General features: G+C 31.7%; 1 protein-coding gene across 4 annotated transcripts in view; it reads right to left on the minus strand.

Annotated features, from left to right (window-relative positions):
* LOC145279663 (gamma-1-syntrophin-like) overlaps positions 1–26,752 on the minus strand; it is a 686,561-nt gene that overhangs the window by 13,777 nt on the left and 646,032 nt on the right. For all 4 annotated transcript variants that reach the window (XM_080130906.1, XM_080130908.1, XM_080130909.1 and 1 more), the window contains 4 exons: positions 16,393–16,424; positions 11,790–11,899; positions 9,232–9,361; positions 3,534–3,572 (listed from right to left, as the gene is read on the minus strand). In XM_080130906.1, the coding sequence (XP_079987032.1) occupies positions 3,534–3,572; positions 9,232–9,361; positions 11,790–11,899; positions 16,393–16,424 (311 nt within the window). The remainder of the gene's footprint in view (positions 1–3,533; positions 3,573–9,231; positions 9,362–11,789; positions 11,900–16,392; positions 16,425–26,752) is intronic.

The raw sequence follows: 26,752 nt of genomic DNA on the forward strand, positions 1-26,752 counted from the left end.
TGTACAAATTGCGAAGTTAGATAACCTTTTTATTGGACATTAGCATAAAGTCACTATTTAGACCACACTTCATCTTTTCCTGTATAAAACTGCCATATCAATGTCATGGCTCAGCATCTTGAACAGTGTCAAAGAGATAATGATGTCAAAGGAAAGAGATAGCACTATCTCTTGAAGCAATCACTGAGCTATAGAATTCCTTAAATAGCATGTCTTAAAGGGGTATGATGACTATATAAAAATTAAATTGAATTAATTATGATGTAACTGTTTTGTTTTTTTTTACATAGGAGTCACCACTTATCAAAGCCCTGAGGCCACTCGAGGATAAGGGTTATTGAGTGTACAGTAATCAATGGAATAATATCGCAGTAGTTGTTATTAATGGAATTTGGCAGATTGGATTACTTAAGAGGGCGCTTCATCAAGAATTGGTTTATGTTGGACTTGAAGACAACCAAGTTGTAATCAGTTGGGAAACAGGTAAACGGAAGAGAGTTCCACAGGCATGCAGTTCTAAGAAAGAAGCATTGTTCATGGAATCTACGTTTTGAGTTAGGCACAGTTAAAGAGTGGAGAAAGTTATTGACAGTGGTTTCAGCTAGACGGGTGTTTTTCGAGAAAGATTGGCGAGGGGGGGGGGACCATAGATGGGAGCTCAGACGAGCACTTGCCGTGGAAATAACGATAAAACAAAGACAGGCATGCAACGCCCCTTCTGTGGGAAAGAAGTTGCAGGAAAAAGTCAAGGCAGGATAAGCTGCTTCTAGCAGCTTCTGCCCAGATATGGCAACGATACTCCATCCCTGGACGTACTTGGCTTTTATATAGATACAGAATTGCATCAGTAGTAAGATATCTACTGGAGCGGTAGAAAGATCCCACCATTCTTCCAGTGACTTTGGCAACAGATTTGATGTACGTGTTCCATTTCAGATCAGGAGTAAAGGTCAAGCCCAGAAGCTTCTCCAAAACGAGAGCCCTCCATTTCAATTGATGTCAGATTGATGTCAGATGAGGATCAGGGCATTGATAATGTAAAGATAAGAACTTGGTTTTAGATGCATTAAAAGTAATCAGCCACCTCTTTCCCCATTGTACCACATGCTCAAGCTCCAAGGAGAGAGTATCGGAGAGGCAGCCTTTGATGTGTTGCTGTAGATGGTAGTGTCATCAGAATAGATGTCAACAAATTATCTAAGTATGTGTTTTGGGAGATCATTGATGTAGGTCAGGAAGAGAGTTGGGCTCAGGATGGACCCTTGAGGAACTCCAGCATTAATACTGTGAGCTTCCGATTTCTACCCATCAATCACTACTTTTATGAACCTATCAGAGAGAAATGATTTAATAATTAAGACATTTCCAGCTATATGGTAGCTGAAAATCTTATGAAGTAAACCTTTATGCCATACCCTATAAAAGTCCTTTGATATGTCAAGAGCAATTGCCCTAGAGAAGAAGCCTTTGTCAAGAAATTCACTAATCCTATGAGATAAAACTATCAGCACATCTGCTGTAGATCTAGCAGAACGGAAACCATATTGCATGTCACTAAAAAGTTTATTTCTGTTGAGGTGGCTGACTACTTCCTTGTTAATAGACAGATGTAATTAGATCGAATTTTACTGTAAAAAATTTCATTTATTAAGAAGCCAATGGTTTATTTCAGCAAGTAAAACAATTAGTGTGATACTATCGGTGTCCAACTTCACCCTTGCCTTAAAAATTGGTACAAACCTGGTTTTGTGCAGCATGTAGTGTCCAGTAGCAGACAAAAAGAATAAATAAAAATAATAACTACTACTTCTATTTATATGCTGGTGATCTTCTGAAGTAACAAGATTTGTCGTCACCTCATATTCAAATGAAATGCTGCCGGTTTGAATAAACAGTCTGTTTTTCAGAAACTGAGTTGATTCAGATTTTGAAGTATTAAGCTTTGACAGCAGTGTCTCGAATTTTGGAGTAGGAAGTTTGTACAGCATTCTGTCGGATTTTGGAGTTTTAACAGTAGTGTCTTGAATTCCACTCTGGAAATTTTTATTTGAAAGTGCAGAATAGTTAACAATTGATTATTTAACCACAGTAGCTCTGTTGAAAAATTTATTATTTTGTTTTGTAAGTACATGGTCTTTCATAATCTTACATTTTTGCATCCAAAAATAATTTTAAATCTAAAAAATACTGAAATTATCATTTTAAATTCTAAGGATATATTTTATCAAGTAAGCATGGCTTGATTTAGTCACTTAAAAAAAAAAGTCACTATTTTAAATCTAATTTTAAAAAAATGGATAACTATATGAATTATTTTAAACAAAATATCAATGAATTAAAAAAATGTGTTTACAGGGTTAAAAAAACAAATGTATCGTCTATAAAGTCATTTAACTGCAATTGAATCTGAGTTCAAAACATTACATAATAAGAATATATAGCAGTATTAATTACAAACGGAGATAATGACGTTTCTAAACAATTTTTAAAACGTTGCCGCACAATGTAAGGGAGATAACCCTTCTAGCTTTCAAGTAATACGTTCATAATGTTACACATGATAGTTACTATTGTGGAACAACAACAAAAAAAAATTCCCCAAGAAAATATAATATCGAACAATGTTGTATACAAACATTAAAAAAAAAAAAAAAAAAAAAAAAAAAATCTTTATTTCAATACCAGCCAAAATAACTAATTACGCGGCCGATTCTTTACATTTTTTAAAATTTCTTCAAACCATAATGAAAAAAAAAAAAATGTATTTCTATACTATTTTTTATTTTTTATTTTTGTTCACCCCAAACAAGACGTACAGCTACTATTTGGGACCATGTTTATAGGGGGACTATGTGAGGAGATGAGCGAGATGTCTGTTCACATTACATTTAAACTTCTGCATGTCACAGAAAGAATGTCAAAGTCTAGTAATCTAAGAAAAGAAACTATTGGAGAAGAAAGCTTTCCAGCATCCAGGAGCTTCAACAGTGAAGGGATAGAATTTTGCTGCTTGTCAGGTTATTCATGGGTATGTATATCAAGGGAGCATAAGTGCAATGAATTCATTGGTGCACATTTCATTAAAGTACTCGTAAAACAGGCACGTGGATGCAACATTGTGGTGATGGGACAGAGGTTGGAGCTTAGTCAACGAAGCAGGACTTATTAGATTTGAGACTCTTTTTTTGGACCCTGCCAAGAGGGAGAGACTAGTGGTAGATGCACCAGACCAGATGTGGCTACAATATATTCCATGCATGGGCGAATGGTGACTTTATAGAACTACAGGATGCTCTCAGATGTGAGTAATTTCCTAGCACGGTAAAGGGAACCCACATTCTTTGCAGCAGCCTTAAATGATTATTTCACATGAAGAAAATAATGTTACAAGATAACTAAGTGACTCAGCTGACTTTTGGTGAAAAAAAAAATAATAAAAAAATAATAAAATGGTAATAAATATAAAACTGAACTAAAATTTGGGGAATTGCATTCACAATAAAAATGTGAACAACACAAAGAATTTCACCTACCTGATCTTCAGGTATCAACATTTTGTTCCATTTTGATATCTAAAAAAGAAATGCAAATAAATATATTCATAAGAAGATTGTGTATATATATATATATATATATATATATATATATATATATATATGTAAAGCTGAATGTGTGTGTGTGTGTGTCTGGTCACGAATAGGCTCCTATATGGTTGACTATTTTAAAAAACTGATTACATTTAATGATAGAAGATGTATCGAGACACAGGAATGGGTATGTTTGATTTGGCAGAACGGTGGTTCATTAAAATTGTGAGGTCTGCATTCACGCCTGGTCCACAAAGTATGGAAATAAAAAAATTAAAAATTAAAAAAAACGTTTACAAGTATTTTTGATATAGATGTACATATAGATATACTTTGATGAGTATGTTTTAACTTAAATAGGGATGGTATCATATAATTGTGGGGTCTGCGTTCACGCCTGGCCTCTATAAAATGGAAATACACACAAATTTTATAAAGACAATTCATATCTATCTGCGTAAGTATACTTTGATAATTATGTTTCAGTTTGGAGAAATATGGTATAATAAAATTATGGGGTGTTCGTTCGCACATGACCTCCATAGAATGGAAATATGTCACAAAGTTTAACAAAGTTTTTTAATATAGATCCACAGAATATTGTGATAAGTGTTTCAGTGTGAACAGGTATGGTATAATAAATTATGGGATTTATCTATTTTTTTTTTTTTTTTTTGCTTTCATCATATTTTGCTTTGGTTTTGATACCCCCAAATTCAATGCAAATTTACAACCCTTTCTTTTCATAACCTATCATTCTTTCATAAATCAGAGTCGATTTTCTGTAGGCTGTTTTTGAACCCAGTCAACGACGGGTACTTTTGCTAGTATATATATATATATATATATATATGCTAGTTATTAGTTTTACATAAGCATTTATATCAGAATTTATGAGCGTGTGTGTGTGTGTGTTCTACAGAAGATCAGAACAACAATGGTACCGTCGGTTTCAAATGAAGACTAAGGGGACCGATAAGCCTCTGTTTATAGCTATCTCCCTGGGAAATGATCTTCTGTAACAAATATAAAACTAAATATTATGCTCTTTTTTTTATATGTAACTTTTCTTATTAATTGAGCACTTTGTCAAGATTCTCGCTCACTATATATATATATATATATATATATATATATATATATATATATATAAGATCAAAGAATTAACAAAACATGTTAAAAACTTATTTAATTTTCAAAAAGGAAACACAAATTAAGTATTATAAATATTAAGTCTTTAATATTTATAATATATTTTAAGTCTGCTATTTTGGATTGTCTTTATAAACTTAATTGTAATTCTTGTTTCATTATATATATATATATATATATATATATATATATATATATATATATATATATATATATATATATATATATATAAAATAATAACAAAGAAAGAGGGGGTGATAAGTAGGGCAATGGATTAATCCAAACCGTATGAATACAGCAGATTTGTAAATAAACAAAAATTTTCCTTTTTGGAGATAAAAATAGATGACACATGTAAGAAATGCATTTTTTTCTTTTGATAACATGAATAGGTTAGCCTAATTATTCTGGAACAAAAAACTAGAAGAAGGTGGTGTTTGATCAACACTGCTGGAGAACCATGATTTAATATACTATTTTGTTTTTTAATCCCTGAGGCAGTGTTTCATGATAGAAAACTGATGATCCCTTAAATAACATTACGACTATTGTGAATTCATGAAAGCAAGTTGATTTAGTGACTGCAGGAGATTAATTGACTTACTAACAAAATAATTTTTCAACGAAGGACTAAAAATGTTTATTTTTATTTTTTATATAGTTTTAAAGGTTAAAAAATATCCATGACTATATATATATATATTTTTAAAAGATTCTCTCAAAATTCTGAACTCTCGACTGCACAAAATTAGGCGTTTTGTTAATTTTGTATTTCTTTTTCAGGAATTATTTTAAAAGAAGTTAAGCCACTCTGAAGAGTCGTAGACGACGAAACGTGTCAGTGGATAATTATATTAAAAAAAGAAACAATACATATGCCGCTCCCCATTTAGGGATTCCAAATTGATCAAAGGGAAAATTATTCTCAACTCGCATTTAGATAAAAATGCACTTTCCTATAAATAATTGAATTTGTTCAAAAAGTATCGTGAAAAACAAAAACAAATAAATAACATCTACGTAAATCGCGATGTATTCAGCAGTTGCATGATAGCCTGGTGGTAGAGGTTTATGCTTCTTACCATAGGGTCCCAATTTCGAATCTTGCTAGATTTAGCCACTCTGATGAGTCGTAGACGATGAAACACATGTCAGTGGACAATTATATTTTAAAAACTATATATATACATATTATATTTACTATTTATTACTAGATATTATTACAATATATATATATATATATATATATATATATATATATATATATATATCCAGTTTAGATTCCAGAGTTATACCTGAAGTACGTTGGAGGTTATATTGATCAAAACGTTGTGAAAATGACACTCAAGATGAGAACAGTAGTCCGAAGAATATAAATAATACGAATAACCAATCCTCATCTCAAAAATTTAGAAACAAAGAAATACATTCTGTGTCTGTTAGATATATTAATCAGTAATTTCCAAAATTATAACAAACTTCTATAAGTTTACGAATAAGGTAAAACAAATAAGTCTAAGAATAAGGTAAATAAAACATTTCCAAAAATTTATTAGCACTTTTTGAATGATCAATAGATCTTATTCAACAAAATATGTTTAACAGCATTAGCACTGTCTAATGACACAATAATTATAATGGACCCCCATTTCTGGAAAAAAAAAATATATTTGAAAGCAATATTTTTCAAATTTCAATAGCAGAAGAAAATTCTATAAATGCCAATAGACATACACACAAAAAACATGAAAAGATGTTCTTGCCTTTTTTTTTTTTGAAGAAATTGAAAAATTGTCTTAAATTTATCAACTAATTTTTTTTTTTATAATTCAAAACCGTTTGAGTTTTTCGAAACATTTATGGAAATAATTTCAAAGACGAAGAAATCTTTTCTTGAATTTGTAAATTTTGGAATCGTGAAAAAAACAAACAGGTTATGTTATAAAAAAGGAGGGCAACATTGACACTTTGGTAAGAACATAATTGTGGCGTCACACATGAAGAAGAAAAGATGCTATCTTTTGATGAGTATAACTACAAGACCGGATATGAGATGAGATTATCGCTGAGCTATACCAATTGATGCCGGATTGGGTGTAGACAAAAACGTGGCTGAAACCAACCAAAATTCATGGCAAGAGTTTGATCAGTTGGTGGGGGTGAAAGGCAGTGAATAAACATCAGGAACCCTCAATATTCTTATGTTGTTTATTTGTTATGAAAAAACGAGCACACCAGCACAACGCATACACGGCATACATTAAAGATGGTGGATCAAGTCATCCAGATATGAACAATTTTTTTTAATTGGTATTTAATTAAAAAAATAATAATAAAAATTTGATTGATTCATTAAATATTTATGAAAAATAATTTTCCTAATAAAACGTGTTTTTTTTTCTTATCAAACTATTTGTTGCAGTTACTTTAAGATTGATTAAAAATCTGCGTTAAAATTTCAACCAATCAAGAAAGCAACCAAATTAGTTCAATCATAGACTGTTAGCTAATAGTCCAATAACGAAATAGCAACCAGTATAGAAAATACATTTTTCTTCTGAAGATTTCTTTTATTTTTTTTCTCTGTGAGAGAAGCGTTGTTTAAACTTGAATTGAAAACGTAATTTTATGAAGCCAATACAACTCAAGCATATTTTTTTAAATAAACAAGATTTAATGAGATTTAAAAAAACTACCGTATAAACAACAAACAGACTTATACTTTCTGATTCTCTGCTCCAACAACAACATGGCAAAAAAAAAAAGAAAGAAATAAAGGAAGACATACTGAAGATGAGGCTTTGCTTCGAAATATGTTTATGAATTTCAATATAAATTTTCAAACAAAATAAATGTTTATTCTGTAATAATGCGTTGTTTTGGCTTCAAACGTATATAATGCATATTTTATTCAAATATTTATTTGTTTAAAATCCAAACTTTTGGCAAGTATAGCAACTTCGTCAGGATATAAACAGCCTGATTTTTTTTTTCGTGGCGTAGTGTTGCTAGAAAATCGAGATCCGTTCAACAGTGATATTTTAAATATCCAATTCACGAGAACGCATGGTCGCAAGTAAATTGAATTATGAAGATTTTTTTCTCCGTAATAGAAGCGTTGTTTAAATTTAAATTGAAAACGCAATTTTATAAAGCCAATACAATGCAGATATTTAAAAAAAAAATAAACAAACAAATGTTTGTTTAAAATCAAAATTACGTTTCCAATACAACTTTTTTTTAAATGGAAATCGCTCCAGACAAAGCATAAAACCACTTGATGTAAGAAATGAAAAAAAAATACTACTTCAAAATCAAAAACTTGCCAACGCAAAATGTTAAATGGAATAGATTCTGATCCAGAAAACAGCAATTCTTCCCTCTTTGTCAGAAACATTGCTCATAGAATGAGAGGACTAAAGGACAAAAAGGAAGAAAGAATTACGCGGCTGCAAAAAAGTAAATCCAGGATCTGCTTTAAAGACATTATCCTTCTCATTCCTGTGCAGTCATTTACATTTAGACTTAAGTGCAGGAGCCAGCTATTTTCAAGGACTCTTCCCCCTTCAGCACAAAAGGGGAGTCCAAAGTTAATCCTCCTTATTGCAGGAGTTTTGTTGAAGTGCTTTTTGTTTTGTTTTGCTTTAACCCACACTAGTTACTTTACAATACATCCCAGGCTTTGCCATCTCTCTGTGAAAAGGAGTTAGTTTTTTGCTAATGACTTAGAGCATCTCTACCAGAGAATGCCGACAGAGCTGCTCCAGCACTTTTGCTGAACCAGAGTACACATATCTCTTGTGAGCTGGATTTTCAATCCTCACTTTATGACCTTGTGTCACATCTTTCCGTGGGAGGATGAAAGAAAGCAAGAAGTAAATACCTACAATACATGAGTTCTGATTTTAAACTGATTTTGTACCACTTCCTAACCTATTAAGACAGGTAAATAAAATGTGTTTCTATTAAATTATTTGGTGATGAAAAAAATATTTGCATTGGTTTTTACATTCATATTTAACGTAGCTTAAAACATTTTAGAACACAGACAAGTATAATTCTGGTTGCATAGAATCAAACTATGCCCAAGAGGCAATGAAAGGTTTCCTGTGCAATGAGACGTTTATAGAGAAACAAGGGATGCACAATAACTGACTGCACTTCTCCAACCCTGGTATTACCAGTTCAAGTAGCCCAAAGCAACACTTAACATTGGGCAAGTGGAATCAGCTTCCTCCAATGAGGATGTTTCATAAGAATATGAAATTCACAATTGGTCCCCAGTCGTAAAGGACAAATCTAATATTATATGGCATATCAGAATAAATGAAAAATTCAATTAAAAAAATTAAAAAATGATAAATAAGCAACAGTTGCAGATTTTGTCTAATCAAACTCGTTTGAATTAAAAAAATAAAATAAAATAAAAGAATTCATAAAAAAAAAACAAACAAAAAACTGTTTCCTTTTGTGATGACGGCTGCATACGTACCAATTGCCGGAATTGAGTGTTGATGCCTTCCGATATTGATTGTATCCATTCTGCTAATGCTCTCGTGTCTTCACACACCACAACACCTGAACTTACACCATCGACTCCAACCACTTCAAATGCATTGGGCCTTCATTAAAAAAAGAAAACAACTTTATAAAATCTGCTGAATATTTTTTTTACTGGTATACCTACTCAAGTACCTACCTACGTGAAATGGTACAAGCTAAAAAAAAAAAAAAATTTGCCTTGACCGAGTTCAAAATAGACTTTGTAGCCTCGTAGGGGATGTCCTTTTCTCTTACCTACAACCTCTTTCTCACAGAAGAGATGTTGCGAGTTTGTCTCTGCTTTATCGTTATTTTCATGGCAAGTGTTCGACTGAGCTTCAATCTATGGTCCCCTCTCGCTAAACTTTCACAAGAAACACTCGTCTAGCTGAAAATACTATAAAAAATTCTCCCCCACTCTTTATCTGCGCCTAAACTTAAACGTAGATTCCATGAACAAAGCTTCTTTCTTAGAACTGCACGCCTATGGAATTGTCTTCCGTTTTCCTACTTTCCAGCTGACTACAATAGGGTTGTCTTCAAGTCTAACGTAAACAAGTTTTTGATGAGCCGTTCCACTTACATTGATGCCTATATAAAAAAATAAAAAATAAACAAATGTCCAACAGTATTTATGATATGTGAGGACACGTTAGTGATCGTTCATCAGTAGGAGGTATATAACTAACCAACAATAAGTATTAGATGGGTTGATTCCGACTTCGAAAACAGCAATTCTGCTCCCTATGTCAGAAACATGCTTTATCGAATATGAGGACTAAAGGACAAAATAAGGGAAGCAAAAGTAAACCCAGTCCACTTTCTACTCTCTCAGACATTTTATAGGGTAGTGTTGGCTTCGCAAAAATAACATGTGTATTACAATGTTTTCACAAGCATTGAAAATAATTAAGCCATGAGCTTATGAAAAAAGGATCTCTCTCTGCCCCTGTATTTCCTCACTTTCATTTGACTTGTAGTTCAGATAGCTAAACAACATGAGACAAAGTATTCTCTTCCCAAAAGACTTGGTGTTGAATTAAAAATAATGTTATAAATATGAAATGATTTTGTGGCAACTATGAATTATCTTTGGTCTTAACAGACACGATGACAACATGCATGGATACTGAGACCCTGACCAGAAAACATGGTATAATTGAAATTAAGTTTAACCAGTTAACTTTTGATGACCAATAAAGAATGTTTGTCGTAGTCTAACATCAAAATAGTTGATGAGATACAAAAGAATTTTATTTCAGATGTTTAAAAATACAATAAACAAAAAAAAAACGTGTCTTAAGCCCACCATATTGATGACCGGCTATTAAGCAGACCTTATGTAAATAAAAGGAATTTATTTTATTTTATTTTTGTTGGTGCTTACCGGCGTTCTAACCATTAGTAAGCCACTGTAGGTTAAATTAAAAAAAAAATTTTTTTTTTAAATTTAAATCAGTCAGTTTTTAGTGTTTCTTCGCTTTATGTGTCGAATTTAATTATTCATAATGTGTGATTGATTTTGTTTGATTTTTAGATTTTGGTATGTTTGTTCTTCTTTTAGGTTGTTTATTAAAGAGAGAGAGAAAGAGAGAGAGAGAGGGGGGAGAGGGAGAGAGAGTACAAGAAAGAAATATTGTGTGTAAGAGAAACGATGTCTAAAAGTGAATAAAGAAGCATTTATCTTAAGCCCACCATATTGATGAGCAGCCATTTTTTTTCCTTCAAGATGGAACTACCTTTATATGCACAGAAACACACAATGTTGCACGCATCAAATTTGAAAAAAAATTTTAGTCAGTTTTTACAATGTTTCTTTTTATTTTATTTTAGTGTTGTTAAAATGTGGGATTTGATTATTCAAAATGTGTGATTGATTTTACTTGATTTTAGATTTGGTATATTTGCTTCTTTTTTTTTTAATTCTTTGAGGTTGTTTAAGAAGAAAGCAAGAGAGAACAAGAAAGAGATATTATGTACGAGAGAAATTAATTATATATATATATATATATATATATATATATATATATATATATATATATATATATATATATATATATACTTATTTATTTATTTACTTTTTGAGGACTGTTTTCTTCTGTGGAAAGCAACCATTTAAGTCACCTGACAAGAATTTCTGGCTTTACTCGACCATTTGTCCAAAACATTAGCATGACCAATGTTGCGACCATTTGTTTAAATTAATTTGTGTTGCGACAAATTTGTTTATATAAATAAAAATATATCTTGCTCTTCTTTTATTGAGCACTCTTAATAACCTCGTTAAATTCATTAGTTATCTCTCTTGAATACCTTTAACCTTATATATATATATATATATATATATATATATATATATATAGAGAGAGAGAGAGAGAGAGAGAGAGAGAGAGAGAATGGGGGGGGAGAGAAGACGAGAGCGAGATAGAAAGTAAAAAAAAAAAGATAAAGATAGTGATACAGAGAGAAGACTAGAGAAATAAAGAGTGACACGCAAGCATCTCTTACCTGAGTTTGTCAGTTCCTGCCATATATCTTGTAATGAAAGCATATAGAAGTGGAATGGATGTCATATTCACCCACTGCTTCTCAAGCTGAAGCCAGCCAGAGGTGTTGCGCTGAAATACAAACAAAATCATGTCTTACAAAGACAATGCATCTGGATGTATTAAACAATGTTCATGTGTGTGTGTGTGTGTGTGTGTGTGTGTGTGTGTGCGCGCACGCGCGTATTTAAACACGCGCATTAGTTCAAGTATCCTAGAAGCATCCTGCCAGTTGACACAACTGCAAGAAAAACTTCAAGAATTTGTGCCGCACGTTACATTGGAAAACTCGTTTTTAAGATTCCTTCAGGATAGCGGAATCCTGATGAAGACCAAACTCCATGCATACCGATTTATTTTTTTGACTTCAACTCTTTTACGTGCGAAACAGATTTTAGATAGATAGAGATTATGTAAACAAGCCAAACTGATAAAGATCTTGTTGTTTCAGGTTGGAAGATTGATTTCTGTGGATGTTGTGTAAAACACAATGTATTGAAAACATAATTACGTAGTAAACCTAAAGTAAAAGAGATGAACTCTTCAAAGACAACGGAGTTAAACAGGTATAACACTTTGATCTTTGTCCTAAATCATAAGCACTCATTATTTATAATTCTAGTTTGTTAACGAGATTAAATATGAGAGTCGGAGATGATTAACTCGATTTTATTTTCACAAATTTATACAAACTAAAGAACACAGAGTCAATTTAAAGGCCCACATGCAATGAGAGAAACATCACAGTTAACGCAAAATTCATATTGATGTGCTCTGGTCATCTCCATATTTTTCTATGCGTGTGAGCCATGAACATTAACTGCGGACCAAGAGAAAAAAATACAGGCCACAGAGATACTGGTTTGGTTTGGTTGTTTTGTTTTATGGCATGTCAACCTTTTTCGGGTTATTTAATGCCGAATCCAATATTTTTAGAAAAAGTTTTCATGCTTCAAGTTGTTTTTCATCAAATATTTATTCATGGAGTTTAGTTTGGTTGTTTTGTTTTACGGTATATCGACGCCTTTTTGGTTATTTAATGCCGAATCCAGTAATTTTGAAAAAAAAAAAAAAAAAAAAAAGATTTATGGTTCAAGTTGTTTATATCTTTATACATTATTATGGTGTTTGGTCTGCTTTAAAAATTTTTTTTTTTTTTTAATTTTACTTTGCAGAACATGATTGAGTTTTGCAAAGGGAAAGGAAAAAATAACATTTAATGTTTGGTGCATTTTACGTTAGAATGAGTAAGTGAATAGATAAAAAAAAAAGCAGTCAGGTCATATGAAGATCTATTGGCCATTGTGAAGAAAAGGAAAATGAAGTGATATAGTCATGTCACATGACCATCAGATCTCACAAAAACAATCCTGCAGGGAAATGTACACGGAGAACGAGGGATGGGTGGACAAAGAAAAAGGTGGTAGGACAACATCCGAAAGTGGACAGAACAAATGATGAGTAACCACATCCAGGAAGGCAGAAAATCAGTTGGAGAAAACAGATGAGATATTAAGCAAAAAAATATTTAACAAAAAAAAAAAAAAAAAAATCTTCACCTGCCATATTTAAGTTCTGCAAAGATTACTGAACCACTTCCTCTAATATCCTAGGGAAATAAATATATCCCCCCCCCACGAAATAATAGAGTAAACTAGATTATCAAGCCTTGTTAGAGCAACTAGTTTTAGAAAGAAACATCCAACCATCCTGCAACCAAACCATACAAGTTTCTGTCATCTGCAGTTATTTTTTGTCTTAGTCTGGAGAAAGTTGGTTGACAAGTCATATTTGGTGCCACAATGGTCGCCAAATCATCGGACAAATGAGCGAGAAGTTGAGCACCTAGAAAGGGTGGGGTGGAGGCAAGCAATCATGGTATAAAAAGATCACAAGATCCTTTTTTATTGGTTTTACTTCATATCAAACCTTTTTTGGTTATTTAATGCTAGCAAATAATTATAAATGATTCATTGTATATGATTAGTTGAATGCAAGTTGCTATTTTATTGAAAGTAAATTATGGGTTCATGACATTCCATAGATTATCAATGAATTGATAAATCACAAAATTCTTGATTTGACGAATTGAGTAAAAGTTTTGATGTAATCTTTTTATTTTTTTCTATTTTTATTTACCCCAAACAAGGTATATTCCCATTGAAACGTATGGGACAACTATGATAGAGGCCAGATTTATAAGGAGGGCAATCTGAATGGGGAGTTGGGCAGCAAGATGTTTGTTCCCATTATTTTTTTTTTTGATTTCTGCTTGTTGGTTTGGTAAGGGAAACAGGGAGGGAATTCCAAAGGCAAGTAATCTGAGGAAAAAAGTTAGTAAAATAGAAAATTTCCCGACTTCTAGGAACTTCTACAATGAAACAATAAAATTTTGTTTTTAGTGCTAGTATTTTCGTTGATGGGATATAAGTGCAGTGACTTCACCAAACACATACTACGGAAATACTTGTAAAACAAACACAGGGTTGTAAACACGGTAGTGATGTGTGTATATGGTAGACAGTGTGGAACCGATCCTGTTAGAAATCCCTTTTTTCACCCTTTTGTTCAATAAAAAGAGTAATTAGTGCAGCAGCTTAGATGTGGCAAAAATACTCCATACATGGGAGTAAATGATTATGCATTAGCAAAAAAGGATTATGTACAAGGTGCCATAAGTTTCCAGATATTTTCTTTACAGACATTTAAAATTATTGTAGACAACTGAAAATTCAATATGTTGTTGCTATACATCTTATGAGATGACTGACCAATTTTTATGATTTCAGGTTCAAATGAACAGCTACAGAAGGAATTGGAATACACCCTACTAAAGCCTGATTGTCACAGCTGGTGAATTTCAAAAATGTAATCTGGACGTGAGGAAACTTTAGAAGAACGATATGCAATAAAATTCTGTTTTAAACTTGGAAAAAAAATGCCACAAAAACGTATGGAATGCTTCAGATTGCTTTTGGAACCATCTTGCATGAATTGAGCATCAGGTTTTGTGGCATAAGAGATTCAAGGAAGGCAGGGAGCCTGTGAGGGATGATGAGAAGTGTAGAAGGAGTAAGGAAGTCAGAACACCAGAGTTGATTGGCCAAATAAAGAATTTCATGAATAAAGACTGTTGTGTGTCTATAGAGACAATAAGTGCACAGTTTGATGTCAGTGTGGGAACCGTACACACAATTATTTGTAGTGAACTAAAGATATGGAAGATTTGTGCAAATGCAACAATCCACAACTCTATCCTTGTCACAGACTATTTAACCAAGATGGGCATCAAAACAGTTCCTCACCCTCTCTGTAGTCCAGACATTGCTCCCTGTGACTTTTGGTTATTCCCTAACCTCAAGGAAAACCTTAGAGGCTGTCGTTATAAGACAACTGAGGAGATGAAAGAGGCTGTGATGAGGGTCATTGATACGCTCACACAAGAGGACTTCCATGTGGCCTTCTATAAGTTGTTGGAACGGTACAACAAGTGCATTGCAGCTGGAGGAGATTACTAAAAAGGGAACTAGTTTCATGTGTGTACTATCAATACAAGGGCCCATATAAACGAAGTCTGGAAACTTATTGAAGGCATCTTGTACAAATTAATCAACCCTAGCGAAAACGTGGACCTTAAAGGTCGGGGGGGTAAAAATAACGGTACATTCACAAGTTTGAAAACAGAAAATGAAACACGGGAAGAAAATGAAAGGTGACACGTGATGAAGGATGAGATAAAAAAAAGAAGAAAGAAAAAAGAGGTTGGTCTTCAACAGAAATTTTCATTTTAATAATAAAAAAAAGAAAATATAATTCCATCAATCATTTTTATTATCAGGTTTAGCAAATGAAATTCTTTGATGTTTTTCTAGAGTTTTAAACTAACAAAAACATAACCATGTTCAAAGAGAAAAATATTTAACACATCTATATATATGTATACATAGAAACATCTATATAGATATACGCAGACACACACACATCTACATAGATATACGCATACAGACAATATATCCATATAGATGTACGTATACAAACACACATTTACATACAATAGCGTCCAAAACTAAGGGACAAGATTTGAAAACCTAATATTTGTTAGAAATAACAACTATGAAAAGCAGAAATTTTGACAACTGGTAGTCGTTATCATCCATAACAACATAGTAAAATTAAGCAAGATTCCCTGAATTTAATTTTCTTCTTTAAATCACTTAAGCTTAAGCTTCACATTTTAGACATTTTCTAAAATCAAAATCATGTAACAGATTTTTATAAAAATTGGAATAAGAATTCTAGACACAAGGTTTAGTATCATTCTATCTTAATTTTAATCGTTGTAAAAAAATATTAAGGAGACATAAAATTGCTTTATTTAAAGAATTAACTTTGCCTATCCTAGGATGGGTATTGTTCTAATATATATAAGAAAGAGTATAAAAAATTTAAAAAAATAATACAAAATGAGAACTGATTAAATGGAAAGCATAAAGAAACAAAAAAAAACTAATATTCCTCCCGCCAAAAAATAAAAAAGAAATCATTACAAATGGTGAATTCCTTACCTTACTCGCATCGTTCTGTTGCTGGTTTTGGCCTAAAAAAAAGTAAAATATAAGAGCATAAATAATACAAGCCAAATATATAGTATTATCAATAATAACATATGAAAAAAATTGCATTTAACATATTTTATTGCAGTTTCATGGTATTACCTGTCATCAAAAATGACATTTTTTGCACTTTTTTTCTTTATGCATGCGTACAAGTAGTATTTTACTATTTTTTCTGAAAGTATGCATCAGGATAAATTGTACACTTAGGTGCTTTATATTTAATCGAGGCTTAAATAGCAAAGCAGATATTTATTCATATGTCTGCAGTTAGCTATAAATTCTTACTTTTTATTAAATAATTTGAATTGATTTTTTAAGTTTATCAATTAGCATTTTTCTTTTAAAGACAATTTACAGTTTCTACTATTTATATTGCAATATTTATATTTTAATGTGTGACTAACTTTAAGATTTACCGAACGATATTAGAGCTGATTTTTTTTTTATTCCTACAAGTATTTAGACAATGTAATATGTTTATAGCTTTCACCCTGGAATGTTATCATGTGATGATTATATCTACCCTTGAATTTATTTTAAGTAGTGCCTATATATATATATATATATATATATATATATATATATATATATATAAATGAAAACAAAGGGATGTAGTGTTTACCTGATATACGCAATGGTAAACTTCAAACTAATATAAATAACAGTACTTATATATAGAAAATGTAATCCCAACCAAATTAAAAAAGCTCAATACGCAATAGAGAGTAGAACTTATTATAAGAGAAAGAAAATGAAAACTGTAAGTTGAACTTTACAATCAAAATTTATTGTTCGACTGAATACTCCAAAATACAATTTACAAAGTCCTTATTCTGCGGAGTTTCAAAGAATGCTATTCTTATTATTCTTCTCATCAGAGGACATAAAGAAATCAGCAAATTATATTTGTAGCAATGCTAGAATTTGCTAGTTAAGGCATTAAGTGAAACCGCAATATATTGTCGTTATAAATTGTCAAATAAAAAAATGAAAAAAATATTGGATATGTAAAAAACTAATATAAAAACAAACCGCGCATAATATTTCAGCTTGAATGAAACTCCTCTAGAGTTGATCCAAAATGCAAAATAATTCTTTAGATAGAATGTATTCCAAAATAAGTCCAGTGTGACGATGTATATAATCCGATTGGAAAGTTTTCAAAAATCCGATTGGAAATTTTACAAAACAGCTGAAATAATGAAAATTGTTTTTTTCCGGGCAGTGCAGTAGTCCAAAGAGAAGTCTGTCCCTAGTCAAATGGGACCTAATAGTAAGAAGAGAGAAATACAAAATAAGAACCTTCATCATCGGCTTAAAAAGAAAAAGTGATTTCAAACGAGGAAAAAAAAAAACAAACGCGAAAGCTCATATTACTGTGACTGAAAATTGTCTAGACAGAATGAAACAGATGTTTCTATAAAGAAATTCGATGTCATTATTAAAAAAAAGTGTAGGAATGATGATTTAATATTTTAAGTGATACAGAATCATAGTTTATTAAGGCTGTCGAAAAGTCATGATGATGATAAAGATGACAAAATAATAATAAAAATAATAATAAAAATAATAATAATAATAAATGCAAAATAATTCTAATAATAGTATACTCAATGATCATGGGTAATAATAATAATAATAATAATAATAATAATAATTTAGTAATTATAGTAATAAATTTAGTAATAAGTATAAAAATTTAGTAAAAACAAAAAAAAAATAAAGATGTTGATAATAATAATATTTATAATAGCAGCAACAGGGATAATGACAAATGATTATGTCAATCATATAGCGATATTGATAAAAGAAAATATACACATACTGATACCCACATACATACTTATACGTATACACATAACATACATACACATACTTACCTACATTTATACATACATAAGTGCACCCATAAACATGCAAGTACATATATACATATACATACAATGCACAAAACACATATACATAGACATAATAATAAAAATAAATAAAATAAAAACTTCATATATATATATATATATATATATATATATATATATATATATATAAATAAATATAGATATACATACATAGACACACATAAGGATAATTATATACACATATACAAATTATAACAGATGCTAAAACTGCTACCACCCCTACACCCCACCGCCACTGCTACTAATGATAATTATATATATATATATATATATATATATATATGAAAATAAAAATAAACGCAGAGTTTCGAAGAAATACTTTCCTTCTCATCAGAAGGTAGGAATTAGCAAAATGTGGGATCGGATTTTGCATGCAAAAGTATTTGATGAAACAACAAGTAAGCCAAAGATCTTACTTGATAACAAAAAAGTGAAGCAGGGGGAATATGGTGAAGAAAAAGATGATTACATGTGAATGGATAGTCTGGTGGAAGATAAATAATCCAGTGATGGTAAAATCCAAATATATAACTTCAAGAAAGTTAATTGAATTTCCATTTGCACAAGTAAAATCCAAGGAAATCCCGTAATTGGAAGATGGTCCAAAATAATTCAAAGGCAGAAATCCATGGAAAAATTCACAAAAATATGTACAAGGGAAAAAAGGAAAAAATTACAATAATATTAATAAAAGAAAAATAAGGTATGCTTTTCACTTTACTGCCGAGACATAAATATAAATAAGAAAGATCAGGGAAGAAGACGAGAAAAAAAATTAAATGGTGATAGAATTAAATATAAAATAGAAAAACAAATGTCAAAATGACCCAGGCAGGAAATGTTAAAAGGCGCAAAAAAATATATAGCGCAAAAAATAGGTCAACTGAAATGTACAGGTCATCATTTAAAAATGTCAGCAAGAGTTGTTAGAAGATACTAAATGGAAAATAAATTAATAAATAAATAGAAAATAAATAATAAATAAACAATAAATAAAAAATTATTTAAGGGGAGAGGATGGCCGGTATCTGTAAATTCAAGAAAAAGCAAGCAAGAAAGTAAGTAAATGCATATAGTAAAATATAAGTAAATATACATACAAGATATGAAAGTGTGGGTAGATTGATATATTAGATAGATAGGAAAGTTTAAAGAATAAAGCAGAAAATGCAGATAAAAAACCGGCCATGCAAAGAAGAAATAAAGAATTAAAATAAAGGATTATTAAATTATAAAGTTTTAAGAAGTATGTAGAAAAAACGATAAAGTTAAAGAAAAAAAATGTATACATCTATATAAAAGGTAAAAGTAATAACTATGCAATTTCAAAATTGCCATAATAAAATTTGGACTTATGTTTACAGAAAGAGATCAGTTCATTTTTAGAATTTATTATATTGTTACTTTGAGAGGAGGTAATTATAGTTATAGCTTCAGTTGTGTAGAGGCGATATGACTTAGAGCCTAGAGTATAAGACTTAACTTTTTTATGATAGTCCATTTGATTGAGAAGGGGTATTGTTAGAGTTAAGTTTTTTAATTAAAGTGGTTAGAGAAGTTCCTTGGTTATTATTAGAATTATGGTTGTTAAAAGAAGAAATGTGGTTTGATATTCTTTTCTTAATTAATGTTGAAGTAGCACCGATATATGTATGTACTTTATTAAAAGCTCGAGGTCTGGTATTAATATTAATTTGCTGATTTGTATTAGTTAAATAGTTTGAATTTTGTTCATAGTGTTCAACAAATGGTGTGACAATGTCTGTATGAGGACTATTTTGGAGGGGATAATGAGTGTTGTTAGTGTTAGGATGGCTGTTAGGAGAAATATTCTTCTTCTCATTATTATTATTATTATTATTATTATTATTACTAGTTGTATGATTGTAGATGGAGGGGCTACTCGAGTGGTGTATTGGATTAGTAACTATATCTGATGGAAGATGGGAAAAAGGATAACTTGAAGACGAAATATTAGTGTCTGTTATGGGAGGATTGTGTGGGAGCTCAGTAATTGTGCAAGAATATATAACATCTTTATGGATGCAATCATTATTGAGTGGGCAAAGATGTTTGTTATTACAATTAGTTAGTTTTGGGTTTAATTGGGAAAGGGATTTTTTGGGCTGATTTAATTTTTTTGTTATTAGATGTTAAGATTCTTTGTGCTAAATTAGGCATTGTTGAATAAGAAATCCTGATTGAATTTTTATTGAAAATAGAACTATATCTGTGTGGGTATTTGAAAGAGTTTTGTACAATGTTGAAGCATTCCTTAGTTTTGACATTTAGGCTAAATGGAAGATTAAACCAAATATTTTTCTTTCTCCTGATGCGACTGGGTGGGTTAGAGGTATTGCGATTAGTATTTTGGTTTGGATTATATATGTAGACTGGTCCATTGTTATTGATAGCGGCAGATCTTGTTATTTGAACTGGTTTCTTACGAGTCATAGTGTGTGTGATTACAGATTTAAGGCGTCCTGCAGGAGGAGCATAATTGTTGTATTAAATCTTTTCTTTGTGTCCTGAGTTCCATAAGGCATTATTGAAGAAAGTAGCATTTTGATTAAAAGTTTTTTTATCAGCAGAAAGAGCAGATATTCTTCTAGAGACAGATGGTACTATAGATTTTATAATTGAGTTGGGGTGGTTAGAAGATTTATGGACGTATAAAAGTGTAAGATTAGGTTTATGATAGGGGCTATGAGTTTCGGTATTAAGATTAAGTGTAACATCTAGAAAATTTGAAGTTTTTTTGTTTGGTTCGATAATTATAGAAAGGCCAAAGTTATTGAAGAAGTTATGTAATTTTTTAATTGTTTTGTTGTACTCTCTTGGCCTGGCTGTTGTAGTAAAAAGGGCATTGTCTTTATAAAGGCCTCCTTGAATATGTTTAAAGTGGTATTTTTCTTTCAGTAAGAAGAGTCCCACTAAATCGGTAACTTCTGCAGAGTCAGAAGCACCCATCAAAATGTCAAAATTATCAGGGGTATCCTTTCTAATCCAAAGCTTATTGTTAAATTGTATAAGGGACTTTCTCGCTAGGAGAATTAATTTTATTTCTAAATTAGTTAAGTCAGAATTTCTTTTAGCAAAGATAAGAGCTTTATTTAAAAGGATTGGAGAAATTGATTGATAATAATTTTGGATGCCAAAGGTTATGAAGTTAAGGAGGTGTTTATTTTTAAGGGAGACAAACCAATTAATTACAAAATCTGAATTCAGCCAAAGAGGGAAACTTACTTTTTCTTTAATAGAAGGGATGATTCTATCTAAGATATTTTTGCTTACAGCTCCTAAGTCAGAATTAGATAGTCAGATCAATCTGATGGAGGGGTTGTCATAGAAATTAGGTTCATGATCCTTGAGGGTGAATCTAGGAATACCCGGTGAAATTATTTCAGTGAAGTTATGAATATTCATAGAAGTCAGTAAAAGTTGTTTTGTGAAGGACTATCATTATTTATATTATTAGTACTGCTTATTAGAGGAGGGGGATGTTCAAGTTCATTGGCATTTGTTTGACCAAAGATTGGCTGTTGGGAAAGATTAGTGGTGTTTCTTTGGAGGGATTTAGATGGTATCTCAGTTACAGTTCATGAATAAATCACATTTTTATAGATACAGTTATTATTGAGGGAGCATTCTTCTTTTTTTGACAATTACATTTACTACATACTGCACTGCCCGAAAAAAAACAAAACAATTTTCATTATTTCAGCTGTTTTGACAACTTTCAAATCGGATTATATACATTGTCACACTGGACTTATTTTGGAATACATTCTATCTAAAGAACTATTTTGCATTTTGGATCAACTCTAGAGGAGTTTCATTCAAGCTGAAATATTATGCGCGGTTTGTTTTTATATTAGTTTTTTACATATCCAATATTTTTTTCATTTTTTTATTTGACAATTTATAACGACAATATATTGCGGTTTCACTTAATGCCTTAACTAGCAAATTCTAGCATTGCTACAAATATAATTTGCTGATTTCTTTATGTCCTCTGATGAGAAGAATAATAAGAATAGCATTCTTTGAAACTCTGCGGAATAAGGTCTTTGTAAATTGTTTTTTGGAGTATTCAGTCGAACAATAAATTTTGATTGTAAAGTTCAACTTACAGTTTTCATTTTCTTTCTCTTTATATATATATATATATATATATATATATATATATATATATATACTTTCGTTTCTTTAATAATATTATCAAACATTGATTTACAATAATTGTATCTTTACAAACTATTTTATAAGTCACATCCTGAGATCATTCATGCAGACAACACTTTAAAGAGTATTGATGGTCAAGATTTTTTTTACTCTCTATTTTCGAACTTGGAGTGATGATGGCCTCTGTTCTGTTTCGAAAGATAATGGATACTCTCAGTAAGAATGCCTGCTCATGTAACTGAAGCAAGGGTTGCACAATCCTGAATCACACCTCTCCTGTGTTGGCATTGTCCAATTCCAGAGGCAAAGAAAAGCACAGGACGACTCAAAACAATGCCAAGATGAGTGGAGAGTAGATTTCCAAATAGTCACCCATTCTAATACTGACCAGGCTCAACGATGCTTAACTTTGGTGATCTTACAGGAACCAGTGTGTCAGCATGATTATGCCGTACCGACTTGAAGTACATGGTGCAAAGGGGAAAAAGTGGCTTGTTACCTCTAAAACAACAATTCTCTCCTTTGACCACCAATACTCGGATCCTAACTCCTCCCTAGTCAAAATGACTGGTTCTCTACTTGAGAAAGCCTTCTTCTTTGATAAGGTCCTAAAGACTGGAAGCAAAAATTTGAAAATTCAAGGTAGGGAGTACGGAACGTTAGGTGTGGGCATCCAGGTTAGATGATTAACATGACTTCTTCTACTAAAAATATTTTAGGTGGTTGCCCATTGATTCAGACTTTATTGTTTGTATAAAAAAATAAAATAAAAAAGAAAAGCTACCAAAGCGAAAAGTTATTTCTGTTAAAATCTTTTATTTTATTCACTTATCTAGCTGATGGTACCCAAGTGATATTCTTTTTATAACTTTTGAAATCATTACTATATTTTGAATAATAATCAATAGATAATTGACTCTATAATAATTAATAGCAAATCTGCATGAATTAAAATATAATATTTATGCATATTTTACAACCTGGCAATGCTGGGTGACCTGCTAGTGTATATATATATATATATATATATATATATATATATATATATATATATATATGTATATATATATATATGTATATATATGTATATATATATGTATATATATATATGTATATATATATATATGTATATATATGTATATATATATGTATATATATATATATATATGTATATATATATATATATATGTATATATATATATATATATATGTATATATATATATGTATATATATATATATATATATGTATATATATATATGTATATATATATATATGTATATATATATATATGTATATATATATATATATATATATATATATATATATATATATAATAGAAAAGTAACTTTGTGTGTGTATGTGATTTCCTTCCTCATAGGTTCCGAAACAGTTGAGCCTATCTTTTGCAAATTTCATACAAAGCTAATTTATATGTTTGGTAGTGTTCTTAGATATGTTTTGTACAGAAATTCGTCCAATGAAAATCGAAAAAAATCTGATCTTAAAAGTAGTTTTTCTCTCTTATAGATAAAAAAGAATTATTTTTATAGGGGAGTATTTTATATTACACTGGCAAGGGAGATAATAAAATTTCAGCAAATCATTTTTTCTAAAAAGACAAAAACAAAAAAAAAACAGATTTAATACAATCTGGAGATATACCTTAGTGGTAGAGGCTACAGATCCCCAGTTCAAGCCCTGATGTACCTCACCATTTTATTAAAAAAATTTTTTAATAATCAGTTCAATTTACAATAAAAAAAAAAGAGGTGCCATTTAAAATCGCAGCAGATCTATTCTTCATTTGCATATTTTAAAACTAAACATTAATCAGAAGTGACTTTTCCAGGGTATTCATTGTGAAGCCCAAATATCAGCTGAGGTGATATTGTAAACAAACACAGACGGAATTTGATGAACGACATTATCATTATTATTATTATTATTTTCTTAATTTTAATATTTTTTTTTTTGCGAATTAGCCCACAAGGCAAATTATTCCTCGTAATAATATTCAATAGAGGACTGATGTAATAATTCATACACAATCTGCATAAATTAAAATGTGTTTAAATGTATTGTATGATCGGGCAACGCTGGGTTGCCAGTTAGTAAGTGTATATGTGTGTGTACATTATATATATATATATATTTTTTTTTTTTTTTTTTTTATTCAATTTTCACCCCAAACAAGGCACAGTGCCACTTTGAAGCAGGGGGCTACTATTAGGGAATTAATTAGCGGGGTCATTATGAAGGGAGAAGAGTAGAAAGATGTTTGTTAACATTACACTTGAACTTCTGCATATCATTGCAGTTGGGAAAGCAGAATCCCGGAAGGGAGTTCCAAAGACCCGCAGTTCTGGGGAAGAAACTATTGGAGTAAAAGGCTTTCTTGCACCTAGGGATCTCCACTGTAAAGGGATGAGACTTAGTAGCTTGTCGGGTTTGTCGGGGGTAGTTACGTCGGGGAGGTACAAGTGTTTGCAGTTCGTCAGAGCATTCACCATTAAAGTATTTGTAGAACAGGCAGAGGGATGCAACATCTCGTCGATGGGACAGAGGTTGAAGCCCAGATGACAGTTCAGGACCTATCAGGTTTGCGACTCTTTTTTGAACCCTGTCCAGGAGCGAGAGACAAGCAGCAGATGCACCAGCCCAGATGTGACAACAGTACTCCATACATGGGCGAATGGTTGCCTTATAGAGGTATAGGATACTGGCAGGCGTAAGTAGTTTTCTAGCACGGTAGAGGGAGCCAACCTTCCTTGCAGCAGCCTTGGCAATGCTCTCAATGTATCTATTCCAGTTCATATTCCCTGTAAACGTTAGGCCGAGGAGTTTAAAAGTACTTTCAGGCAATGTGTTCTTGGCCATTGCTATTGGTGGTAGAGAAGGTTTCTTGTAGTTATTGAAGGAAACAAGCTTAGTCTTAGCAGCATTGAATGAGACCAACCATTTTTGTCCCCATTCCACTACGGATTGGAGGTCATCCTCTAGTGTTTCTGCCATTTTCTTGGATATGTGTTCATTTGTTTTCCCCTCATATCTGTTATAGAGAGTGGTGTCATCGGCAAATATACCCATCTCCGAAACAATATTATCAGGGAGGTCGTTTATAAATATCAGGAACAATAGAGGTCCAAGGATAGACCCCTGAGGCACTCCCGCATTTATGTCATATTGTTTGGATGTACGTCCGTCGAGGACAACTTTGATTTTTCTATTACTTAAGAAGGATTTAATTACGTTATGAATTCTTCCAGTGATTCCATATGATCTAATTTTCCTTAGAAGACCATCGTGCCATACCCTGTCAAAAGCCTTAGATATATCAAGGGCCACCGCTCTACCCTCCCCTGTTTTATCCAATGAACGGTATATACGTTCAGAAACTACAGTTAAGATATCTGCTGTTGAACGGGCTTGCCTGAATCCATATTGTTTGTCAGTCAAGAGTTTAGCAGCTGTTAGGTGCTGGACTAGGGCTTTATTAACCAAGGACTCAAATATTTTGGCGAAAAGCGGGAGGAGGCTAATGGGGCGATAATTTAGTGGGTCAGTTCTTTCACCAGAATTCTTGAAGACTGGTACCACAGAGGCGGTTTTCCAGCAGTCGGGAAAACAAGATTCGTTAAGGCATTTATTGTAAAGTTTGGACAGAACTGGAGCAACCTCGGCAGAGCATTTTTTTAATAGCACAGCCGGGATGAGATCTGGTCCACATGCTTTAGAGGTGTCTAGGTTTTTTATAATAGCATGTACCTGAGAAGGGGTGATTTTCAAGTCGTCAAGTGTGGCGTCTGTTCGCAGAGGAAAATCAGGGAGTGAGTGGTGTACCGAGTTCAGTGTGGAGTTTGAGGCAAACCGACTGGCAAGCAGATTAGCCTTGTCAGTTGCCGTGCAAGCAACCTCATGATTGTTTGTTAGTGGGGGAATAATTGACTGTCCATTATTAACTACGCTGTTGTAGATTTTCCAAAAATCCCGGGTTCCTAATTTCTGTGCTTCGATGCGCTTTCTGGTGGTTTCAGAGTAATCTGACTTAGCTGTGTCTATCACTCTCTTACAATTATTTCTAGCTTCTATAAACTTCTGTTTATTTGAGCTGGACTTATGTCGGTTGAATCTGCGGAACGCATGCTGCCTTTGACAAATGGCAGCTGCACAAGCAGAAGTAAACCATTGGGGGGAGTGGGGCTTGCT

Source organism: Euprymna scolopes, chromosome 7, assembly GCF_053919585.1.
Source record: "Euprymna scolopes isolate OS-2025 chromosome 7, ASM5391958v1, whole genome shotgun sequence".
NCBI lineage: Eukaryota > Metazoa > Mollusca > Cephalopoda > Sepiida > Sepiolidae > Euprymna > Euprymna scolopes.